We start from the raw sequence: 14088 nt of genomic DNA on the forward strand, positions 1-14088 counted from the left end.
GGTAGGTACAGATATCTGTGATGCCTCCAGAAACTCCAGTTATTCTGGTTCTCTTCCCCCATCCCACTCCCTAACCTTAAAATGATGACTCCAAAAATCACAGACTGGCCTACATAATTCCCTTAAACAGCTGTCCTACAGAATCACTAAAACTTGGGTTAAAAATAGTCTCAGTCTCTAAAAGAAGGCTGGGTCCCTGGAACAAAGCCCTCGTAGAAATGCTCCCACCTCCACAGAGGGAACACAAAAGCTGACCCACGTGGCCCCAGGGCTCCTCATCAAGCCTGACCCTCTCTGCCACCGTGGAGAACAGAGAAGCTGCCTGAAATCTTTTCACATCCTTGGTCCATCGATGAAACAGAAGTCGGAAGGGAGGGAGAATAATGCAATTACAACCAAGCTATGCATTTGTGCCATTATTTCCATTTTATAAATTCCCAAAGGCGCTCAGAGAATTTAAAATGTAAGTAAGGTGTCTGAATTCACAGTCAGTATGAGAAGCCACATTTTAATCTTAGGTCTTCCTCCAGAGATACTGTGATGACAGTACCCTGTTCCCCATTGCACCCATCCCCTCAAAATGTCCTATCAGATATTCAGGTCACATCATCTATAAGAGTAAATTCTGAGTCTTAAACAGAGGACATAAAGTTCTGAACAGGGTTAGAATTCTGCAGCACCAGGAGGAAGGCTTCTAAACAACCCATCTCAAGAACGCCTGGTACCTTGCTGATGGCTTCTCCCTCCTCCTTAACGAGCAGAGAAATGCATTTTCCTGGGTGGCGGGTGGGAGTAAGGATCAGCTGTCTGTTGTTGGCAGGCCTGATTTCTCCGCTACCAAAAGGAATTAAAGTCTATCGGGTTACACAGAGTTTTCCAGGGAACTCTTCTTAAGTTTTGCACCATTATGGTGGTGGTTGTGGGAGGGGAAGATGGTTCCTCAAGCACCCACCTGGGCTTTTGCTCTACAGTTAAAATCTCTGAAGCAGATTTAGAGTGACAAGATCAGGGGAAGCCAGTCTCCATTGTCTAGGAGAGATATTTGTGGCAGAAAGGAGAGCAATTTCCTGCTGAATTGATTTACCATCCTCTGAATCATGAACTTACAGATGACCCGGGACACAGGTTTCTACATGGTATTGTAGACCTGGGACACAGCTACATGGTATTGATCCAGGAACATGTTTAAGGCATCCCAGACGCCAGATTAGGCTGCTGGAGAAGGCCACGGAGAAATTTATTATTTTATTTACTTTATGTGTGTATGAGAGAGGGAGGGAGCATGGGAGAGAGATGTTGGGCATCGAGCAGATTATGATGGTTATGGCTGGAGAATCTCTGAAAGCTGGCTTCTTGTCCTGCAAGGACCCTGAAGGAGAAAAATGCATAAGGAGAAATGACCAAGAAAAGTAGCACAATGTTGTTTCGTTAGCTACATACCATACCCCAGACCTGCAATAAAAGTATACATCCAAGGCCCCCACCAATCATATTTCAGTACCCAGGAGTCCCGTGCCCAAATAGCCCTGAGCCACTGATGTACTGGGCCCAAGCAGAGGCCAAGCATGGCTGGTTGGGGAAGAGGGGGTGCAGCCATGTAATGAGTTTGGATATATGGCTGAAATGTTCACACACATGCCAGGGAGGCTGTTCATGGTATAGGATAAAGCCAAGGGTGGGAAGAGAAGGAGAGGGGAAAGGACACCATGTTCTTATCCCAGACCCCACAAATGTTAGGAATGGGCCTATCCATCTGTAACAGCCAGAAGTGTTGGCTGCCAGTGGCCCAGGGGAACCAGAACCCAGGAGTTCAGTGGAAAGAACCACGTAACATTGGTAAGAGGGACCCACCCCTCCTGCAGGTTGTCCCCGCAAGCAAGTCTCAGCTGCTGGTGAAGGCCTGAACAACTAGGTAGTTGCCAAAGTGCACATGGGATGCAAATGACAAATACTTGGTTCTAGGGGTGGGTTCCAGGATCCCTTCAGGGCACTAGGGTCCTAGGTACTATGGTACTAGGATCCCACTCAGGCCATGAATGAGGTGGACGAAGCCCTTTCTTCCAATGCTGACTGTGTAATACATAGGATCCAGTAGTTCTGCTCTGCCACCTATCTGCTCACTGACCTCAGAACACCCCTCGCTTCACACATATATAAATGAGTAGTTCTCATTCTATATTTTGGAGAATTGTTAAGATTGAAAGGTCACAGATGTGACATGCCTAAGAGTACCGGACATGCTGGAAGTCCTTGTTTTGCTGCATAACAAACCACCCCAAAATTCAGTAACTTAAAACAATAATAATTTATTAATTCTCATAATTCTGGGGGTCAGAAATTTGGGCAAGTCGCAGCAGGTGGTTTTCTGTTTCATTTGGCCTTAGCTGGGGTCACTGACTCAGTCGCATCTTGCTGTCACCTAAGCCGAAATGTTCAGGAGGGCCTCACTCACGTGAATGGTGCCTGGGGCTCCTCTGCGTGGCCTCTGCACATGGCTAGCTCTGGCTTCTGCCCAGCCTGTTGGTCTCAGGGTATTCGAATTCTCACACGGCAGCTGGATTACCCCAAAAGTTCCAAGCCTCTCACAGGCCAGACTTGGAAATGGCACAGGATCACCTCAGCTGCATTCTGTTGGCTGAAGCAAGTCCAGTTGTAGAGGAGAGAGACTCCACCTCTGGATGGGCGAAGTGACATAGAGATGGGAAGGAATTGATAGTGGCCATTCTTGAAATCTACCTATCCCTCAACTTTTTTTCTTTTTGAGACAGGGTCTTGCTCTGTCATCCAGGCTGGAGTACAATGGCACAATCACGGCTCACTGCAGCCTCCACCTCCTGGGCTCAGGCAATCCTTCAACCTCAGCCTCCCAAGCAGCTGGAACTATAGGCGCATGCCATCACACACAGCTAGTTTTTTGTTTGGGGTGTGTGTGTGTGTGTGTGTGTGTTTTGATAGATAGGGTCTCACTATGTTGCCCAGGCTAGTTCAACTCTTTGTTCAGTTATGAATTTGCATTTGCTCTCTGTATATTTTCCAACTTTATTTTTTTTTCAAGAAAGTAGCTAGGACTTTAGGCTCTCTTTGTTCAGGGGTGAGGCAGGGGCCAAGGGATGTCATGACCAATAGGGACCTGCCCTTATCCTCATGGCAATACAATGGGGAGGTGAGAAAACTTCAGGGGGTGGCTCAATTGTTCATCTCCAGAGGCCAGACCAGATACCTCACAGCTTCTAGTCTTGCCAAGCTTGACTTGGAGGGAGAAGAATCACCCATCTTCTCAGATACCCTATCAGCTGGGACAGGAACGGGTTAGCAGCAGCCATGATGAACTGAAGGAAAGAGGGGCTCCCTCATTTTCCCCATACCAGATTGGCCTTCTAATACTTCAGAGATCCCAAGGAAGCAGAAAGGCCTAATGACTTAGGCCACATTTCCCACTAAAGCAAGAATACGGTCCAGAGTAGGATTTGAATTAATTTAAATAAAATATGACATTTCTTACATGACTGAGATTCCATGTATTATACTGTTAGACCATTAAACCCCAACATTATCAAAGCCATACTGAAATCAGAAGGAAACAGAGGAAGCTCATATCCAATGCCATTAACATTTACAAATAAAATGGAATGCCTCATATGTGTATATAAGGTGAAACCTGGAAGTTGCTTTGTTGAAATTTGAGATGAGATATTTACAGCCTTGGTCATTTTCTTAGGCCACAGGAGTGATCCTCCTATCCAGGCCTGGACGGCTCTTTCTGAGAGCTCCAGAGTGCGAAGTACAAGCCCTGTCCATCTGCCAGCCTCATCCCTCTCACATCTCCATGAACTGGGAGCCCATCTGGCAGCACTAGACTCAGCCCCTTGGGAGGAGCCCAGAAAAGCCTCTTTAACGTCACTAGAGAGATTAATAGCTGATGCACTCTGGTCGCCAGTGGGAGACCTTGGTGACAACCAGAACCTATTATGAACACTAGTATTTCCTCTTTCCACACTACCTGAGAGCAGGTGCAACGTAAGCTTTAAGTCACACAGAGCTCATGGCAGTTGGTGCTGGCCAGGATGTCCAGCATTTTGGGACTCATTTTGGACTACAAGTGACCACTCCAGGGAACCAGAGGCAGGCTCCCCAGGAAAAGGTGAATTACAGCATCTTCGTCCCTAGGTTTGGGAGTAGTGCAGTGGATGACTCTTGTATGTAAACTCCAATGCTCAGGGTAGTGAAGGTTGAGGGTGCTGAAGACAGTAAAACTGGCAACTGTGGGAGCAGTGCACGCTGTGCTGTGCCATCCACTGGGAATGACTCTGGGCAGCTGCTCTGTCCCGTTCTTGAAGGACAGAGGCCAAGCTGCTCCAGGTGGGTGACAGTAGAATGCACACAAGTTTCCCTGCTGGGCCCCACTTTTCTATAGGAAAACACTATTGCCAAAAGATGAGTGAGAGACTGAAGAGAATGAGCTCTCTAATGCCCAAGAGCTGGCACACTCTGCACTAGTAGGCAGGAGTGATAGGCTCTGAGAAAGAATTGCTGGCATCTGCTGTTGACCTTGGCGCCTGAGTCCTTAGTGGAAAGGGTGCTAGTTAGAATCAGAAAACCCAGGTCCATGTATCAGCCCTGCCCCAAACCAGCTCTGTGACCCAGGGGAAGTTGTATCATCTGGGCCTCAGTTTCCCCACCAGTGATTTGGTAAAGTACTGAGGTGCTAGCACAGACCTTAGGATGCTGCTAGCTCCCGTGTCAGTTTGTTCTTCCTGGAAGACTGGACTCTTGTTGCAGAGAGAATGTGAGGAGAACAAGAGCTCTTGGTTAATCAGGTAGGGGTGTGTGTGTGTGTGTGTATAGAGAGAGAATGTGAGGAGAACAAGAGGTCTTGGCTAATCAGGCCAAAGGGTGAGTGTGTGTGTGTGTGTGTGTGTGTGTGTGTGTGTGTGTTGGTGGAAGGAGGGAACAGTCACCAGAGGTTTATAGGGCCTTCTCCCTTTCCCCAGCAGGCCTCAAAGAACCCAAACAGCATTCTGAATGCTTAACACTGATTGCAAGGAACTGAAGTAAATGTCTAAGGCACTTAGAAAAACAGTTACTTCATCATGATGGGTTTTTAGAAAATGAACTATCCCTGAAGATTCACTTCCTTGACTGGGAAGATAGACAGGAGGTACATAGGTGCTTATCCAGTGGCTGGATACATGGGGTGCTTGTGAGGCAAGCTAGTGGGATATCATGACAAAGCCCCAACTTGGGGGAACCCTCTGTGCAGAAAATGTCCCAGCAGGCCTAACTGCTGCCCTTTGAAGGGTCTGCTTACTGAGTCTTGGAACTTGGATTTCAGGATGGCTCCCAATACCCCTAGAACTGATCCACGTGGCTCAGTGCCTAAGCGGTTTGTATAAACAATGTGGTTTATGCTGAACGCTACTTTCCTTCTGAGACTCTGGAACTTTGGTATATGCTAGGCAGAAGATACCCATATGACCAGCTGCTAGTAGAAACCCTGAGCTCTGAGTCTCTGATGAGCTCCCCAGATTGGCATATTTCACACAGCAAGTTGTCACAACTCATTGCTGGGAAATGAAGCCTATTCTGTGTGACTCTGGAAAGGAGCCCTGGAAGCTTACGCCTGGTATCCCCTACACTTGGCTCCATGGGCCTTTCCCTTTGCCAGTTGTGCTTAGTATGACTTTGCTATAATCAATCAGAGCCATGACTCTGACTACATGCTGAGTCCTGTGAGCCCTCTTAATGAATTACGAAGACTAAGAGTGGTGATCTTGGGGGACCCCAGATACACATCCCCCATCCTGGACTTCCAGGCAAGTCCAAGACACCAAAGCCACTGCTACTGAACTGGGCCCAGGATTCTGGTCATTAAGGGAAGTTACTGACTCTTCTGCTGAATTCCATTCTTCTCTCCTAACCTCCACACCCCCACTCTAAGGAGCTTTATGAGTTGAGGAGTCAAATTTTTGGGGGTGGATCTCTCAGGTAGTTCTACTGGACAGTGCTAATAAAGATATGACAGCGAGATCACCTGTCCCATTTTGAGCCTCTTTAATCTTAAAGGGTAAGATCAGATGCTTTGCTTGCTAAGACTCAGTTGTCCTGCTCACCTGATGCAAGCAAACACAGGCATCACAGCACCAAGACTGGAGAATACTCAAAACCATGGCAACAGCTTATAGAACCACTCTGGATCAGGCAGGAAGGGACCTTAGACCACTTTCCCAAAAGGGGAAACTGAGGCCCAGCTGGCTTATGTAAATGCATTTACCACCCATGCAATACACATGTCTATCACCACTCTTTTCTCACATTTCCATATCTCTCCTACACTAGATCATGAGGCTCCTACATAATGCAGCATGAAGGTGCTCCGGGTTGAATAGACCTGATTCACCTGGCATTACACAGCTCGTTAGGAACAGGAGAGGAGTTTTATTCCAGGTCTCCTGCCTTCCAGGGCAATGTTCCTTGTTGGGAAAGCCCCAGTACATGGTACAGACAAAACTCCTTACTGCCCAATCCGTGCATGCTTGGGAGCATCCAGATTGGAAAGAATGTGCACGAGGCAGGCCCTTGAGAACACCAACCAGCTGGGAGTCCTGGACTAGGCTTTTTCTGTGTCCCTTGATTTCTGAATCTCTGAAGGCAGAGAAAGCTTCTGTCCTAGCCAGCATCAATCAGCTGACCTGGGGGAACAAGCTCCAAGACTTACCCCCTTACTCTGAGTAGAGACTGGAAATAAAACAGCAGCATGTAAGAGAAATGCTTTAACTTTATAAAAAAAATGTGATAATACAGCAAGATATTATTGGGGTTTTCTTTTTTTCTGTCAAGTAAGAAAAAAAATACCTGGAATAAAAATTAGAAACATAATCTAAGAAAAATTGGAAACAAGCATTTCAAGGAAACAATTTGGAAAGACAAGGAAGAGAAAACAATGAGCAGCATGAGCAGCGAAAGCAGCAACATGGGGGGAAAGCTGGCTCTGCTGTGAGGACAGAACAATCAAAGACCAACGTGCACCTGGCCTTCCACACCAGGCTGAGCTGAGGGGTGGGGTAAGGGTGGGCAGTAACCATCAGAGAGGCATAAAGGCTTCCCAGGTGGGACCACGCTGATGGCCGCTGGCTCACTGTGCAGAGAGGGTAGGCAATGGCCTCCTGCAAACAGGCCCAGATCCGCCCTCTAATAAGGCCTGCCAGCCATGTGGCAGTGACGGATTTGGCTTAGCTGGCTTCCTCCTCTGTCCACTTGCTCCAGCCTGAAGCTCTGCAGGTCACTGTCCCACAGTGATGAGCTCAGCAAGCAGAAACTCATCAGAACGTCAACCTAAGCTAGGGTAGCAAACTTGCCCGGGAGAACCAAAAACACTAGATGTACAGGGCTGTGTACAAAACACTTTTTGGAATGTCTGCACCATAGCCAAGGCAGAGTTAGGACCACTTTGGAGAGACAGCTGGAAATGCTCCCAGCAACATTCCCCAGCCTTTCCCTCTAGGGAAGGGACATCCGAAGAACACTGGGTGAATTCTTGACTACATTCTGAGGTAGTCTAACTGTGACTTGGCACAGGTAGCTAAGAATGATCACAAAAAACAGAGGGAGGGAAGGCAGAAAAGTTGCCACAGAGAGAAAAGGCTAACACCTCTAACAGAAGAAACTACACTACAAGTGGGCCCAGAGATGACCAGAATGTGTCCTGGGCTCGGGAAGGCCAGTGACAGAGCCCACCCCTGGGCACATACAGCTCTCAGAGCACACTTGATGCTGCAGCAGTGTGGCAGGAGATGAGGGAATCCACAGGGAGATTTCCTGGCCCAGAGCAGCAGCAACTGAGGTTAGGAAAGTCTTGTCTTAACACCTAGTCCTCTGCTACCAACTCATGTCATGATGGGGATGAGCCAGGCACCCCAGGGACCATGCAGTGAGGAGTCCCAACATTCCCTTCAACTACAACTCCTCTACCTGAACTTGCTTGTGGGGGGAACTAATACTGCTAGACTCTACTTGGAAACACTTTAGAGGTGAGGGAGCAACCAGATCCTAAGCCACTGAAAGAGAAGTAATGAGAACAAAAAGCAATGATGTTATTAGACTCCCCTACTTTTTAAAATGCTAAGTCACATTGTTTTTGTCCTCTGCCACAGCACTCAGAATTCTAAGTCAGAATGGAATGTTCCGAAGGATGAGGAGGCAGCAGCTGTATGGACATTAGTATTTTCTCTGCTTTCCACATTTCCGAGAACGCCTTCTAGGACGAAGCTCACCAAAGTCTTCAACTTCATTTTCATAATCATCTTCCTGAACAACACCTGTGAAAGAAAGGAAAGGAGAGGACAGAGGAGGGGAGGAGAGGGGAGGGGGGAGGGGAGGGGGAAGGGGGAAGGGGAGGGGAGGGGGGAGAGGAGAGGAGAGGAGAGGAGAGGAGAGGAGAGGAGAGGAGAGGAGAGGAGAGGAGAGGAGAGGAGAGGAGAGGGAGGGCAGAATGGTGATTTTTTTCCCAATCCACTGTAAAATATAGCATCCTAGTAAAACCTAGTGTGTCTGTAATCATTGGTTTAAATTAATGAAATAAAGCTTTCTGCCAGGGTGCCAGAGAAAGAAAGATTTCCTTTGAGTACTGATGTTGCTTCCCAAAAAGAGTCAAAGTAAACACCCTTCTCCAGAATTAAGTTCCTTTATGGGCTGGTTCCTCTGGCCCTATTTTGGAGGCCTTTTAAATAACAAAAAAATCAAGCAAAACATAAACTCAACCATACACTTGAGTTGGTATACCAATTCTCTTCCTTTTGAAATACATATCACAAAAACCAAGACCCCAGAAGGGACTAAATGCTAAAGATTTTTTATTGGCACAGACATTTGTGCCAAGTCCCTTCAAGGTTTCCCCACCTCTGGGGTCTGGATTTTCCAGGGGCATCTGCGGTTGATGAAATACTCAGAGCAAGAAGGAATGTGGTCCTGTGGCTGGAATGGGCAAAAGGAAAGACATTCTGGATCACATATAACTTGGCAAGATCATTCTGACTGCCAGGAGAGAAAGCGCTTCATTCTACACAAACTTTTAACCCTCTGTAGGAAGAAGCACTTAAGTTTCCCCAGTGATTTTGTTTGTTTTATTCAGAAGTATATTCCCAGGCCCAGAACAACACTAATATATACTAGAAACTCAATAACTATCCACTGACTTAAATGACTGATTGACACAGGAAAACAGTTCTCAAGGGATAGCTTCACAATGCTTTGTCCATCCTTGGTAGTCACTGTATTGAGTATGTGCAGTGACTGAGCACTATCAGTACAGCTCATGAGCAGCAAGAGGTGTATGGCAACTAACACATGCCCAGAATAATGGGGCCCTCATAGTCAGATAGGAAAACGCAGATATTATGTTGCTAGTAATTTGCATCCTGGAGGTGATGCTCCTAGACAGTGAGAGTCCACTATTGACATCGCTGGGCTGCCCCACTTCAGATTTCCCCCGGGAGCCAGTAGTAATAAGAACCACAGAACCCAAAGTGTTACCTGTCCCCAGAATCAAGACTCCTTACCTTCCTTCTTTAAGCGGGCCTCTGTTTTCATCAACCAGTCTCGTGCATCCCTGACTGACAGGATCAGAATGTTGACCAGCCGAGTCATCGCCTCCTCCGCTACAGAAACCATAGAACAGGGCGCTGAGTAAAGATGCCATTGCAGGGACTAGAATACCAATTACTAGACCCAAAGCCTCCACGTCCCAAGAGCTGGTCTCTATGTTTTCCCTGAAAAGAGCCCTCCTTATGGGGTAAGGGACCCAAAGCTGCCTTCTGCAGCTACAAGTATAAGCTATACAACTAAAGGCTAGCCTGACGTCATTACTGTGTGTCTATAGAGACTGCCACAATTGCAAACCTTTCTAAGACACTTGTATTCAAAATGTCATTAAACCTTAAACTGAAAAGAGTATCTGAATTATGGAATGTTTTAAAATATGCAGTTTCACTAAGTTTATACATAACTTCTACTCAGTGTTGAAAGGAAGTAGCTAGTAAGAAAGTGAGGGAACTGTAATCCCAGCACCTTGGGAGGCCAAGGCAGGGAGATTACCTGGGGTCAGGAGTTTGAGACCAGCCTGGCCAACATGGTGAAACCCTGTCTTTCCTAAAAATACAAAAATTAGCTGTGCATGGTGATGGGCACCTGTAATCCTAGCTACTTGGGAGGCTGAGGCAGAAGAATCGTTTGAATGCAGGAAGCAGAGGTTGCAGTGAGCTGAGATCATGCCACTGCACTCCGGCCTGGGCAACGCAGTGAGACTCTGTCTCCTTTAAAAAAAAAAAAAAAAGCCAGGGGAAATCTGATTCTAAAATGACATAAGAATTCTATTAAAGGCTCACACTGGGTAGGACTTAAGGACCCTCCTAAAAGGAAGAGACCAGCTAGACCAGCTACACACTTCCAGATCTTAATCAGGGGATGAATGGGTCAAGAGAACCTTAAAGAGTTTTCTCAACACTTTAAACATTCTCTCTGTATCTTCTCCATAGAAGATTATTCTGGCAAGAGTCATTCTGACTGCCAGGAGAGAAAGCACTTCATTCTACACAAGCTTTTAACCCTCTGTAGGAAGAGGCATGCAAATTTCTGGAGTACCTGGGGAAACCCTCCCAAGTCAAGGATAATGACAAACTTTTAACTGGGGGAGGGGTAATCCAAACAATGAGGTTTGCTGTAACTTGAGAACATATATTCCTCATGTGTATTTCTTCTAAGGCCAAGATTCCACCATCCTCAAGTCAGAAGCCACTACAAGGAACTTAACCCTGAGAAATGTTCTCAGAGCCCAGGTCTCACCCCACCTGGGCCCTGTCTCTGCACACCCTTACCGCCAGCCCAGGCCTTCCTCCTGTAGAGGTCCTCCACCATATCCGAAACCCTCTTGATGTGCTCCTGAACCTTTTGCAGCATGTGACTGTGCTCCTTGGAGCCCACGTGACTGTGGATCCATACACTTTGCTCAATGTCCTGCACCACCAGCTTTCCTTCATCAATGGCCGGGTCCACCTTCTCGTGGAAAAATTCTGAGTATTTCTGGTAGGCCACTTGCTGCCTCTGGTGGTGTTCTAGATGGATGTGCTGCTCGTAAGACTCACTATTCCTCTCCTGACACTCCTCCCTTTCCAACTCAGCCCTGGAAAGGACAGCCACCTCAGAAGCTGCCCCCTCAAATGCTTTGCTGGGGCTGAAATAGTTCTCTGGGTCACGGGTAAACTTCACTCCACATAGGTCACACTGGGTCCTGTCCACATCCGCCTTTTTGAAGTTCCCAGCCCTGGGCTCCCTGGCCTCCTCCCTGACACGCTCCATCTGGGTGCCCACTCTTCTCCTCCAACTGATGCACAGAGACACCACCAGGCATGCCCTTCTCAACTTCCGCTGTATGGAGGCCTTCCGTTGCTTTTGGGAAAGGATGGTGGCCAGCACATGGTCTCGGTCTTCTAATGCCAGTTCATCCATCTCATCCTGGCCAAATTCACACTCGGGTTCAGCAAAGTAGTCCACAGGGTCCAAACAGAGCAGGCGGTTTAGTCTGACCTCCTCATAATAGAGGCCACGGACTACGGACCCTTTGGTGTGTACAGGGTCCCACCGCCAGTCACAGTCCATTAGGTACTCTTCATCCCGCTCAAAGAGCAGGTCCTGCAGCGCCTCAGCCACAGACTTCACATTGACTGCCACCAACACCCGCTTCACCACCTTCAGGAGCCTCTCGGGAACCTGGCCAGGGCAGTCCATGCTCATGAGCTGCAGTCTTGACTCGATCTCCCGGAAGTGGCGGTACAGGAGAGGCTTGCAGTAGGGCTGCAGGACCTCCTCAGCATTTACCAGCATCACCAAGCACAGCACCAGCGTCCGCTCAGCCTCACCCGAGACCACATAGTCTATTTCACTGAAGGCATCAAGCAGGACATTGAAGTTCACATTCTCATAGCCACATAGCACCTTGGCGAGGTAGGAGAGATGAAACCGGAAATCCTGAATGGCTCTTGTCACATCCTTGGGTTTGTATTCCTGAATGATGGAGAATACATCCCCAAGCTCCTTGTCCTTCTTGCTAAACAGAAACTCCCAGTAGTGCAAGAGTGCAATGTAGCTCTTGGGGAGGCACAGAATGACATTCTTCCAGAGGCGGGCCAGCACCACCCCACAGTGGATGAACTGGAACTCCAGGAGGGCCACTGTGTTTCCAATGCTGGGGATGAGTGGTTCTTTGCACCTCTTGATGAGGACATTCATGAAACGGAAAAAGAGCCTCTTGTAGTCTTCTGGGTTCCTGTACACGTAGAATTGATCAATGCAATTCTCCAGCAGCCGGATGAAGCACAAGTGGGTCTTGTCCATATTCTCATCATCCCTGTTGGGTGCCAGCATGCCAAATTTCCCTTCTATTCCTTTTATTCTGCTGCCTCTCCCCCTGCCCCTTTCATCCTTTTCAGACTCTAGAGCTTTGAGTTCCCTGTTGTAGTTGTCCTCCTCCTGGTGGAGCAGCTTTTCAAACTCCTCCGGGTAGTTGGAAGAGAGAAGGGAAGCTTGCATGGCACTCAGCCACAGGTCTGTGGATTCCCGGCGGTTGCGTGCGCTTTCGTTTTCAAACAGAAAGTGGATATACTCTTTTAAAGCAAATCTGTAGAACCGGAAAGATTTGTAATTTGGTTTGAGGATTTCTTTGCATGCCATGGGGTTTTCTGACAAAACTCTCTGATGGAAATGCTTAGGGAATAGGACATCCAGAATGGACTTGCAAAGGCCATACATATCTGTAGACAAAATGTAATCAATTTCTTTAAGCTCTTCTGCTAAGATTTTAGGGAATACTTTTTTGGCTTCCAAAAGCAACCCGTTGATTGCCACCAAGTTCATTTTCAACTGAACTAAACACTTGGCTTCACAACGCCGCAGAGGCCTGTGAAAATGTTCACAGTTTTCATCCTCGCATTTTAAGCCTACAATAAACCTCATGCAGACTCCTCGGTAGGTCTTCCCAAGTAGGCTTCGTGTGATCTGACACAGCCTGCCCAAAAGGTGTTTGTTTAGGGCTAATTTCACTTGATCAGTCATTATCAAAAAATGGTCTTTTGTCTTCTTCTCTCTCAAGTTCAAATCCAGGTCAAAAATTATTCTTAATATGGGCCCAGGGTCATTCTGAGCTATCTGGCAATACTTGGCATCCACCTGGGAAATCCCAAAAAACTCAAAGCAAGATTTCACCATTTCCTTCTCAGCATTGTTGGTCACTCTTTTGAGAGCCCTGACCAGACTGAGGAGGATTTCCAAGCCCCCTGGAGCCAGGCCCAGAATCTTCTCAGGCTCGGCCTCACTCTGGCTGGCTGCTTCGTAGAGTGCTTCCACCACTCCAGCTGAGTGGTTGAGCGTGTCAAACTTGAAGAAGGCATCTCTGAGCTTCTGAAAGTCTCTCAGGATTACCCCTTGCAGAAAGTGGGCCTCAGCAATGCCAGACAATTGGCCAGTTTGATAGCAGAGATCAAGTGCTTCTCTCAGAATGTCCTTGGTGTGTTCTATGTCAGAATCCCTGGCCACATTGAGGCGGGCAGCCCCCAGCAGACATGAGGCCTGGAAGTCCTTGTCAGCAGTGAGCCTGGCAGCTTCCAGGAGGCAGCCATGTTGCTTCATCAGCAGGGCAGCCTCTTCTCTCCTACCTTCCCTGTTCAGCAGGTCTGCAGCCTCTGCTAAGCGTTTCCGAGACTTCAAGAACACCAGCTGGTCTTCTATGTCTAGCTTTGAGAGGACAGCCATCATTTCCTTCATCTTATTTGCACTCAGATACTTTGCTGCAGCTTCCAAGTAAAACTGACTGGCAGAATAGGAGAGCTTGGAAATGGGAAGGGTCTTGTTCTTTAGCATTTCTTCATACCTGCAAAGACAAAGGACGCAAATGTCAACTTGGCATCACCCAATCAATAGAAAATTTCCTCCAAAATACAGCACAGAGCAACTTAAATAAAACTCCCACATGTAGATAAAACTCCCACATGTAAATAAAACCTAAACTTGTCAAGCATTCAAGTATTTTTACAAAGGCCTTAT

General features: G+C 47.5%; 1 protein-coding gene and 1 long non-coding RNA gene across 6 annotated transcripts in view; both read right to left on the reverse strand.

Annotated features, from left to right (window-relative positions):
- Positions 1–403: 403 nt before the first annotated feature.
- Positions 404–4980, reverse strand: LOC141409660 (uncharacterized). Its single transcript, XR_012430971.1, has 2 exons — positions 2453–4980; positions 404–1369 (listed from the first exon to the last, which is right to left on the reverse strand). It is a non-coding gene; the product is annotated as an uncharacterized lncRNA (long non-coding RNA).
- A 1777-nt stretch (positions 4981–6757) lies between these two features.
- Positions 6758–14088, reverse strand: part of TRANK1 (tetratricopeptide repeat and ankyrin repeat containing 1) — a 117962-nt gene continuing 110631 nt past the window's right edge. For all 5 annotated transcript variants that reach the window (XM_015445636.4, XM_045386500.3, XM_005546621.5 and 2 more), the window contains 3 exons: positions 10869–13915; positions 9555–9653; positions 6758–8315 (listed from right to left, as the gene is read on the reverse strand). In XM_015445636.4, coding sequence (XP_015301122.2) covers positions 8215–8315; positions 9555–9653; positions 10869–13915 — 3247 coding nt within the window. In that variant the 3' untranslated portion in view covers positions 6758–8214. The remainder of the gene's footprint in view (positions 8316–9554; positions 9654–10868; positions 13916–14088) is intronic.

The sequence above is a fragment of the Macaca fascicularis genome, chromosome 2, assembly GCF_037993035.2.
Source record: "Macaca fascicularis isolate 582-1 chromosome 2, T2T-MFA8v1.1".
Classification (NCBI taxonomy): Eukaryota; Metazoa; Chordata; class Mammalia; order Primates; family Cercopithecidae; genus Macaca; species Macaca fascicularis.